The following is an 11,442-nucleotide window of genomic DNA, read 5'->3' on the forward strand; positions in this document are numbered from 1 at the left end:
GCCGGCTCCCTTGCACGCTTTCCATCCATGCTGGGTTGAGCGTCAAGCTAGCAACTCGGCCTTGTAAAAAGCCTGCTAAAAAAAAACATCATCATGACGGAATCCCGTTGACTCCACTTGGAGCTATGGGCTTTCTTCTTCACAAAGTACTTGGGAGCTTGGACCCCAAGATCTCTGCTCAGCAACACTATTAAGGATCTTGCCCTTCACAGTGCCCTTTCTCCTTGCATTTGCCCCACCAAGGTGCAACACCTTGGTGGTTAACACATTTATCTGGGTTAAACTCCATCTGCCATTTCTCTGCCCACATCTGCAGCTGATCTATATAGTGTTGTATTCTTTGCCAGTCTTCTGCACTATCCACAACTCCACCAATCTTGGTATCTTTAGCAATCTTACTAACCCACACATCTGTATGTTCATCCAAGTCTCTTGTATACATCACGAACAGCAGAAGTCCCAGCACAGCTCTGTAGAACACCAGTAATTACAGACCTGCAGTTCAAATAAGTCCCTTGAACTGTTACCTTCTATCTTCTATGCACAAGCTAAATCTGAATTCAAACAACAAATTCACCGCGGATCCTATGCACCTTAATTTTCTCGATTAATCTCTCATGAGGGACTTTGTCAAACTTTTTACTAAAATCCATGTAGACAACATCCACTGCCCTACCCTCACTAATCTCTTGTCACCATGTCAAAAAACTCAATCAAATTGTTAAGACACTACTTGACCTGTACAAAGCCATGCTGGCTCTCCCCAATTAGGCCATGGATTTACAAATGCTCATATACCTTATCCCCAAGAATTTTCTCCAGCAATTTCTCTACAACTGATGCGAGACTCACCAGTCTATTTTCCCTTGTTCCCTTCTTAAAACAGGTTTACAACATTAGCCACTCAACAGTTCTCCAGGACCTCATCTGTGGCTAGAGAGGACAGGAAGATACTGGACAAAGCTCCAGCAATCTCATCTTGCCTCTTTCAATAACCTGGGGTAAATCCCATCAGGCCTTGGGGACTTCTCCACTTTAATACTCGTTAGGAGGCCAACATTTTCTCCTCCTTGACCTCTAAATGCCCTAAAATACTTACACACTCTGTACTGATCTCCTGGTCCTCCATATCCTTTTCCTTGGTAAATACTTAAGTAAAATACTCATTAAGGACATCACTCACATTCTCTGCATCTTTGAGTGGTCCCTTTATGTTTGAGTGCTCCCACCGTCTCCCTAGTTATCCTCTTGCTCCTTTTATGGCCTTTCTTGGCTTTCTTAATTCCTTTCTTTAGTTAATTTCTGGCTTCTTTCTACTCATATGCTTCATTTGATCCTAACTCCTGAAGCTTTACATACTTTTCCTTTATTGTCTCAATTAAATTAATCACATCTCTAGACACCCAAGGTTCTCTTATCTTTCCTTCCTCGTTTGTCCTTCTAACAGTGAAGAACGTCCTTCGTCTTTCCTATTTTCTGTGCAATTGATCTTTAAACACCCTCCATGTGACTGATGTGGACTTGCCAGAAAAAAGATGTTCCCAATTAACTCTTCCTAGTTCCTGACCAATGCCTTTGTAATTTGCCTTACTTCAATTTAAAACTATATATAGCTAGGGTGCCTAAGACTTTTGCATAGTACTGTAGTAATTTTATGTATTGTATTGTACTGTACTGCTGCTGCAAAGAAAAACATTTCATGAAATATCTGTTCCATGTTGACAAATACAGTACTGTGCAGAAGTCTTAAGCACACCAGCTATATAAATATGTTTAAGACTTTTGCACAGCACTGTATATTTATTTGAAAAGTAAAGTCAGTTGTTTCGGTACAAATTTTACCACAAGTGGGACACCATTGACCTCTTCTGTGCTGCTTGTTTCTTTTTATCTCAACTATGAGTGAGTGAGTCTAATTTTCTTACAGTTTAAAATACAGGAAAGATAAATAATTACACTCAAATCAGAGTACTAAGGAATAAGCACTTAATTTGTTTATAAAGAATGTATAGATCAGGCACCCACAAGAGGAAAAAAACTTTTGCACAGAAGATACTCAACTTACTCAGGATTTTCAGCTGCTTATAATACTGTGAGATTGATAGGATAGTCTTTTGTATTTGTACAAGTATAGTCTGTACACCCTCTGAAATAGTATTTAGAAAACTCTACATGCACTGTTACTTCATGTTTTTTACTCACTCCAGTTTAGAGATTGATGTCTGACTTTCAGTTGCTTCAACATGCAGTATCTACATGATCTGAGCCAAGTATTGAAGTTCAAAGTCTCTTTATGATGTTATCTCAAAACTATGTAAAATAACTGAAGTGTTGTGTTTTTTTTAAATCATGAAGGATTAGGTAGGCCAGACTGTATGCAGTTATTAATAGCCAACAATAAAAACACTCAGATTAAATAGTAACTGCTCAACTGAAAAAAAAACAGATCATACCCCATTGCTGGACTTTATAACACCCAGAACTGATGAGATTTGGCTGAACTTCAATAGTACAATACAACCTGCAAATGCTTCCCTCTTAAAGTACACTCTTTTAAAAAAAACATCAAGTCTCCATTTAGCCAGAGGAGAAAGCAAATTATTTTTTAAAACGTTCTCTGGAATGATTTCATCTCAACGTTTTCCACAGACTTTCATACAAATGTGGTCATTTTGAATTAAGATGCTGCCAAATAATTTTAAAGAAAATTGAGTCATTTCATAACTGCCAAATCCTAAAAGTTGCATTTGCAAATCCCATGTTCAACTTTAATTTAAAGTTGCACTTTTGAACACCAAATACTATTGATCAAATGCATTCAGGATGGCAGTTATGATGAATCCATGGATCAGCTCATTTTTTCTTTGTATCAGAGAGATAGGGCAGCATGGTAGTGCTACAGGATCAGTGATCTGGGTTCAATTCCCACCACTATCCATAAGGAGTTCGCACGTTTCCCCATGGCCATTTTGGTTTCCTCCCACAGTCCGAAGACAAACCAGTCAGTAGATTAATCGACCATTGTAATCTGGCTCGTGATTAGGCTAGGATTAAATTGGGTGTTCGAAGGGCTGGAAGGGCCTACTCTGTACTATCAATCAATTAATAAATTAATGAAATCATTAATTAATTTGTAAAGATCTGGCTTATCATCTCACCACACAAGGGTGCAGAGAGGGAATCCTTTGGTGAATCTATTAGATGCCATTGACCAGTTATCCTTTGCGTCCAGTTGGCTTTTGCACAGCTTTCAGGTTTTTATAAAGAATGCCTCCAGAAACTGTGGGCCTTGCAACAATTTTGACTCATTTACGAATGCAGCAAAACTGCAGTCAAACATGCTTAGCACTTCTTTGAAAAAATGTTTTATTATATCCTTTGTCTACATTTGCCCTAAATCATGCTGACTGATTACATGGTGTTCAAAAGAGGACTAAAAGCTAACAGCAATAATATGCCTGTACAATGGGAGAACATATGCTGGCCGACCACTGGCCATCTGTATTAGAGAGACACTATTCTGATGAAGTAAAGATGCACATCAGAGTCAGACCTTCAGTTATGGGTCATGGAAGGCTGGAATATGGATGGTAACACCATTCACTTTAATGAAATCCCTGATTATATAGAGGAGAAAATGCTGGTCTTATTTTAATTGATACATTAAAATAAAGTATTTGCTAGTATCATAATATGCATTTACATTTATTTTTACTACTGATTATTTTTAATTACTCAAGTACAATTTGATGCCTCCTAAAAGATGTATTTAGAAATGCTTAAGGTACCTGATAGCCAAAAGGATTGCAGATTAGAAGATAAAGGGCAGACTCAACAGGTATCCTGCACTGCTCATGGCCCCAGTAACTCAGATTTGATCTTGACCTTTTCTGCAATTTGCATGGAGTTTGTAATGGCTATCCATAGTAATCACATATGTTTCCACCAGATGTATCAGTTTCCCAAAGATGTGCTGGTTGATAGATCTCTACCAAAGCAGGTAGAAGGTGCCCCTTCCCTCCACTAGCCTGCAGGTCACCCTTGGGCAAGATGTAGCACCTGATCAGGGTCACCCGAAGCCATGGGAGCAGGTGGTGGATGGTCGTTTGAGCAGCCGGTGCATTTCACAAGTCGTGGTTATGTGACCACTGACAACAGGCAGACAATCTCTGACGAGCATTGCCAATGGCTGGGGTCACCCGCCTTCTAAAGACACTGCCCAGAAGGCAATGGCAAACCACTTCTGCAGAAGAATTTGCCAAGAACAATCACGAAAAAGACCATGATCGCCTATGACATTCGACATGGCACTTAACTGAAATGCCCCAAGTTTAAGTGGGTAGTAGAAGAATAAGTGAAGAGGTCAGTGGTACATGAGATAGAATAAGTAAAAGTAACAAGGAAAATGAGGTGGGGGGGGGGGATGAAGGAATGAGACTGATAGGATTGATCCAAGATCCAGTACTGATTCAATGGGCCAAATGGTCCCCTTTATATCATAACAGAATATGAAATGACAATGAAAGCATGATTTTCTGGATCAAAGACAAGCAGCATTGTTTCCCTGCTATTTTATGAGATCATCAGCCACTATTGGCATATATCCCAGGTAATTTATCAATCTGGAGACACAAAAAACTGCTGATTCGGGAATCTGGAGCAAACAAAAAATGATAGAAGAACTTAGTGAACCAGGCAATATCTTGGAGGGAAATGGACAGACGGCAGTTTGTCTCTTGACAATTCATCTGTCAACTGTCTATTTGCCTCCACAGATGCTGCCTGGATTCACTGAGTTCCTCCAGCAACTTGTTTTTTCATTGATTTACCTATCTGTGGGGTCACAAGAGCATTTGCCAACTATGCAGTGGGTTACAATGGGCTTCCCTCTTTTTGGACAGACAACATAAACACATATCCCACAGAGTGATGAAACCTTCAAGATAAGCAAATGAAATACCTAATTTATTATCTTGATCCGAACGTGCAGATAAAAGGCCTCGCTGTCAGCACAAGAAACTTCTAATTATGAGATTAGAGTGCATCCTTCAATCCAATTAGACGATTATCATAAAAAACAGTGTAGAAATGAATGCCAAGAATCTCCTGCCACAACACACCCTGTCCAGATAATACTTAGATTTTATGGACAGTGTTTTCCAAGAATTTCTTCAAAATCCATTAAATCATGTAACTGAACTTGTGTTATTTTAATGTATACTTTGCCAGAGCCAAATGAATGTTATTATCAGAATACATATATGTGACCACATACAACCCGAAGATTCATTCTTCTGTGGGCAGACTCAGCAAATCTAGAAAATTATCTATAACAGGAACAATGAAAGATCAGCCAGAAGACAGGAACCCATGCAAATACAAATATAAATACATAAATAGCAATAAATAACAATAACATGAAATAACAAGATAAAAGAGTCCTTAAAGTGAGACCGTTGGCTGTGGGAACATCTCAATGGCTGGGCAAGTGGGTGTAGTTATCTGCTTTTGTTCAAGAGCCTGATGGTTGAGGAGTAGTGAGCAAATAAAGAATCTGCAGAGATAGTCAATAGGTGATAGTTCAATAGCTCCAAGTTTCAGTTCAGGAGTTCATATTGTAAAGATAACAGCCCACAACTGAATACTTGCTCTCAGCTAGACTTCTCTGCATTATACACCTTAATAATTTATACCTGAATAATTTTGGGCTATCCACATACAGCTCTGATTTTAAGAGGCCTGATGACAATCAGTCCATCACGTGCAGAAGATCAGCTTCTCTCTCGATTCTACAGAAACCACTAGAATGAAAATTTAGTCACAAGTACTCCAATGTGCAGGACTGGAAAATGGCCACTTGATGCGACTCTTGAGCAATGGGTGTTACTGTGCATTTCTTTGTAGCCTATCTATGGTCAATACACATTCTATACAGAAGTGCTGAGTTTCGGGGGCGAGTTCATTTACTGGAAGCGAACTTAGTTTCATCCCTGCAGCACACATCCCTTGGCTGTTTAGACTGAAAACCAACAAAAACATCCTGTCTTAATGGCAGTTTCTTCCCCTGGGCCATTTGGCTTCTGAGCGCCCCGCCGCATCGTATTCGAAATGGTTAATCTGTTCCGTACCTTACAATATTTAATATTAATGTACTTCAGTTCGTTATTTATGTGTGATTCACCTTCATAAGTCATTGTGTGTTATGTATACTACTGTGTTTTACACCCTGGTTCAGACAAACGTTGCCTCGTTTCTATATACATGATATGGATATATACGAGCAACACATACAAAATGCTCTGTGGAAAAAAAAGTACAGTCGTGATGGTTATATACGTGGATATAGTTAAATGACAATAAACTTGACTTGAATAAAAGGATCATACTTGAGACAAATCCCTTTTTAAATCAGGCAGCCTCAGGACTCACACCACCACGTTCAAGAACAGTCATTACCCCTCTCCCATCAAGTTCTTAAACCAGAGGGGATAACTTCACTCGCCCCATTACCAAATTGTTCCCACAGTTTATGGACCAACTTTCAAGGAATATTCATCTCATGGTCGAGTTATTTGTTGCTTATTTATTATTTCTTTTTTTGCACGCTGGTTGAACACTGGGTGCGGTCCTTCATTGATTCTACTGTGGTGATTGGATTTATCCAATATGCTCGCAAGAAAACGAATCTGAGGGTTGTATATGGTGACATATGTGACTTTGATAATAAATTTATTTTGAACTTTGATTCAAACCTCGGGACAAATTGGCTTTATTTTCTAAACAAGAGCAAAAAGTGTCAGAGGTCTACATTCGAAACGGCCACGCTCTCTACAGAAAACATAAAGCCTGCAAAGTGCAAATCCAGTTATAATTCAGTGATATAAAATCGGGTATGCATAAGATGTCAGGATGCAGCACACCCTGACTCGTGCATTCTCCACTGGTATCTATAAACTCGCCATCATAATCTCTATTGGTGGAACTGATCATCGCTGATAGCAAAGTACACAATAAAATGTCATGCATTCCTTGTTAAGACGTGATCAAGCAGATAGAGAGACGTGCTATTTTTGTGCATATACTTATTATTCTAACTGTTGATAAGGGGGAGCAACCAGTCCATCGCTTACCTAGTCCGCAGGCGCCCCTCTGGATGAAGATGACAGGCGGCTGGTTGAAGCTCTGCGCCCGGCGGCTCACCGCCTTCAGATGGCAGACGTTGCGGTAGGTGCTGCCGTCGCTGCCGCACACCGGCTCGCTGCTGGCGCAGACACAGACCCCCTTGACCCTCCTCTTTCCCATGTGGGCGGGCGGCGGCACCGAGCACCTGAGCCCTTCGCCACAGCCGGCCACGTCCGTCCGGCCGCCGCACGACTCGCCCTCGCCGGCGGCGCAGAGCGGGCAGCAGCCGCACGGGTCCATCACCTGTCCGGACCAGCACTCGGAGGGCAGCTCGGCACAGCGGGAGATGTCGCAGGTCTGATCACAGCGGAGGGAGCGCCTGGTGATCCTGCCGTCCGCCAGCAGCCAGCAGGCGACCGAAACAGCCCACAACAGCATCATCTCCAACCAGCGCCGACGCTGCCAAGTGCATTAAAGAATTTCCTGTGAATTAATGGCGTTAACACGGCTCTCCCGAAGCCACTCATAAAACTGAACACCCTCCCCAAATGCTCGTGGGTTTGCGAGCGCAAAAAGAGGGTTGCCTTAACCCGTGGAAACAAATTGTCTCCAACCCAGCTCGCTTCACCGAGGACCAATTTCACTAGGACAACGGGACTTGCTGACTGGATGAATCCCGCCTGCTTGCAACCATTGGGTAGGGAACCCGAGCGAGCTCTCGGCCCCACCCACTGACCCGCCTCTTCGGCGGAGCTTTCGCCGTTTGCCAGTCACCCCGATGCGCGGAGTCTGCAGTTCATGCGGTTGTCACAGTGAACGCGGGGGTTACACCGACAAAAAAATGTGAATACGTTAAATAAATGCATTCATCTCCGCTTCAAACTCTTCGACCGCAACACCGCCTAGCCTGCGCGTGTCCTATCGTATTTGCTCAAAGTTAACGGTGTGATGATTTGCAAATTACAATCATTTCCTGAATGATTGTACTCGACAGATAGGCCGAATCTGTATTCATAAGTCACCTCCTCTTATTTAGTTCCAGTTGATGCTAGGAGTTACAGTTTAATCTTGGAAGAAACGCAAGTCGGGCGGAAACAAAGAGTTCGCACTTTTCCATCCCCTAACTGCTCTTTAGTCAATAGTATTCAAATATAATTGTCATTTAAGGGCATGATTTCAGCGTTATTTGGTCAGCGAAAACCCTAAGCAAAGTAACTATTAAGTAAAATGATTGTTAGTTTTTTTATTTGTATAATTAATCGTTTAAAATTTGTTTGAAGTTCTGCCAAGGCTATCGCTGGATTAAGTCTGCCAGTCAGAGATCTGGCTCTGTCGGTACCAACGGTTTTAAACATTCTGTTTTCATTAGGACAAGGATAAACTTTTCCTTCAGAGGCACACTCCAACAATATTCCATCCTGTTAGGAGCTAATAAATCAAAAACAAAGAATGTAAGTACAGAACACCCAGAAAAGAAAAATGAGTGAACGGGGAGCTCCATTTGATTAATGCCACCGGAGTTCTTTGAGTATGTGACTGGCAGAAGAGGTCAGGGATTTCAATCAGGCCAGCTCCAATAGGTCATAGCTCCAATAAAGTAGGTTTAATCGCGACCCAAAGTGGAAGTCTCGGCTTGACTTCGCTAGTTTCCTTCCGCATCCCAAAGATGAGCCAGTTGGTAGGTTCCTAGTTGTACCTAATTGATGGGAATGTGGGGAGAATAAACGGACTTGGGTTCCTGACAATTCAGGTACAACTAGTGAGCTAAAAGCTCTATTTCAATGCGATCTGACTAGAGAAGCTAAGTGAGCAAATACAACAGATGAAATATCGTGTGGAAAAGGTGACATCATCCACTTGGGTACACCAAAGAAAAATGCTGAATACTTTAGTTATAAATATGTTACATTGTGAATTGTGGATATTGAAAAGGACCCCTTGTTCACAAGTCATTGAATACCTGCAGGTTAGCTATGAGGAAAGTAAACTGAAAATAGGCCTTGCACAAATTAGATAGGTCCCTTGTGAAATCACAGATCAAAATCAGGTTTAATATCAATGGCACAAATCCTGACATTTGTTGTTATGCAGTAGAAGTACATTGCAGTACATGATAAAAACTGAATTACAATAACTATGTTTTAAAGTTTAATAAGTAGTGCAAAAAGTAGTGATGTAGTGTTCATGGGTCCTATGTCCATTCAGAAACCTAATGGTAGAGGGGAAGAAGCTATTCATGAATCGCTCACTGAGAGCCTTCAGGCTCCTGTACCATTTCCTTGACAGTAGCAATGAGGCAAGAGGTCCTTAATGATGGATGCTGCCTTTTCGAGGCATTGCTCCTTGAAGATGTCCTAGATGCTGGGGAAGCGAGTGCCCATGCTGGAGCTGACTGAATTTACAACTTTCTACAGCTTATTTCAATCCTGTGCAGTGCCCCCACCCCTATACCAGACAGTGATGCAGCCAGTTAGAATGCTCTCCACAGTACATCTGTGTAAATTTGAGTACTGAGTCCGGGTTTCGTAAAATAATGCAGTTAAACTATAATTCCACACATAATGTCTGAGCTAGTTTCCTACAAAAAAAACTTATTCCTGCATTCAGCTCTGCTCGTAAGTTCAACATTTCCATTAATAAAAAGCAAAACATACATGGTTTTTTAAACATAATCTCATCTGACTTAATTTCTGCAGATTTGAGGGTGACAAAGGGAACATTGGTATTTCAGAGAGAAAGGAAAAAGATTACAGGAGACTACCAGCCTGCTAATTTGTTGGGAGAATGCTAGAATCTATGAAAAAGTGATATCAAGATACTTAGAAAATAATGTGAGTGAGTTGAATCAACATGGATTTAGGAAAGAAAAAATAATGTTCAACCTGCCAATTGGAAATCTCAATACATGTATCTAGAAGAGTCACTGAGGGAAGCCAGGTATATTTGGGATCTAAAGGCTTATGAAAAAGTCATATAAAAGGTTGGTGAACAAGTTGAACAATAATAATTGAGAGCTGCTTAACCCTAACCATTAGGAATAAATGAGTCCAACTCAGGTGGAAGACTATGACGAGCTGGACGAGTGCTCAAAATGTTTCAACTATTCATAATCTGTGGGGACCTTGTGACTGAGAAGATCAAATCAGAGTTTGCTGTGGACATGAATGTGAGTTGTCCTGAGGATGGAAAAAGGCCTCAAAGGGTAAAAAGTGTGAGATGTATGAGTAAGCAACTATATTTTTCTTAAATGATGAAATATTGGGAAATGATTAATGCTGACGTGCATCAACACTGGCTTCCAAATTCAATCCCACTGAAATACAGAAAATTCGTTCCACATCATTTCACAGATATAAATCCAGCAATCCTCCTTTCTCACTGGGCAAACAAACTGATTAAGAACCACTTTAGAAATGTCTCCCTTTTACTCTCTCTCAACATTCACTTTTCCCATCTACCTAAAACTATCCTTCTTGCATATTCCTACAATTTGACTGTGAACTTCCTTCTGTACCTCCTTTCTTGTGCTTGACAGAAAATAAAAGTGACTCCCCCATGTCTCCATGCACCCCATATTCTTTTGATTATATTTTCTCCTGGTTTCCACCTCCCTTTCCTGCAAATTATTTAAAATACTTCCAAAGTACCAATTAAGCTTCGCAGAAGCAAGGTCTTTAGTTGAGGTGCAACTTGGCCATTTTTTATACACTCAAGTGTCCCAGGACTATGAAAATTCTTCTCCTACACCATTTCAAACCATATACAAACATACATTTATCTTCCTGCCCCTAAACTTCTAGCACATCTACTTGGAGCATCACTACCAATCCAAGGAACCAAAAACATTTGTCTCTTAAAACTGATAATTATAAACACTGGGTTGCACATTAACCAATATTTCAGTTATCTGATGAAATAATACTTTGCCCAAGCTTTGACAGTATCAAAAATCAGTATGACATACATCAAGAAAGCTGTGCTCAATTCTATTTCTATATTAGCTAATAAACAGTGTTGCTTGGGTTATTTTGCAGGCAATCATATTTGCATTTATTTCTATGTAATGATATCTTTAGTGCGGCAAGGTGGAAATACATCTCCACCAAAGGAGGTGTAAGGTGTTCCTTCCCTCCATTCGTATGTAGGTCATCCTTGGGCAACGTGTAGCACCTGCTTAGCCCCCTGATCAGGATCACGTGAAGCTATGGGAGTAGATGGTGCATATCACAATTCCTGGTTATGCAACTACCGACGCCAGGCAGAAAATCTCTGAATATTATTGCCTTTGGTTCCAGTTACCTGTCTTGTAAAGACACTGCT

At 40.8% G+C, this 11,442-nt stretch overlaps 1 protein-coding gene across 1 annotated transcript in view; it reads right to left on the reverse strand.

Moving 5' to 3' along the window:
• htra1b (HtrA serine peptidase 1b) overlaps positions 1 to 7,860 on the reverse strand; it is a 69,133-nt gene extending 61,273 nt beyond the window's left edge. Inside the window, exon 1 of the mRNA XM_059947767.1 lies at positions 7,131 to 7,860. Within this exon, the coding sequence (XP_059803750.1) occupies positions 7,131 to 7,563 (433 nt within the window). The 5' untranslated portion in view covers positions 7,564 to 7,860. The remainder of the gene's footprint in view (positions 1 to 7,130) is intronic.
• Positions 7,861 to 11,442: the final 3,582 nt, after the last annotated feature.

The sequence above is a fragment of the Hypanus sabinus genome, chromosome 22, assembly GCF_030144855.1.
Source record: "Hypanus sabinus isolate sHypSab1 chromosome 22, sHypSab1.hap1, whole genome shotgun sequence".
Classification (NCBI taxonomy): Eukaryota; Metazoa; Chordata; class Chondrichthyes; order Myliobatiformes; family Dasyatidae; genus Hypanus; species Hypanus sabinus.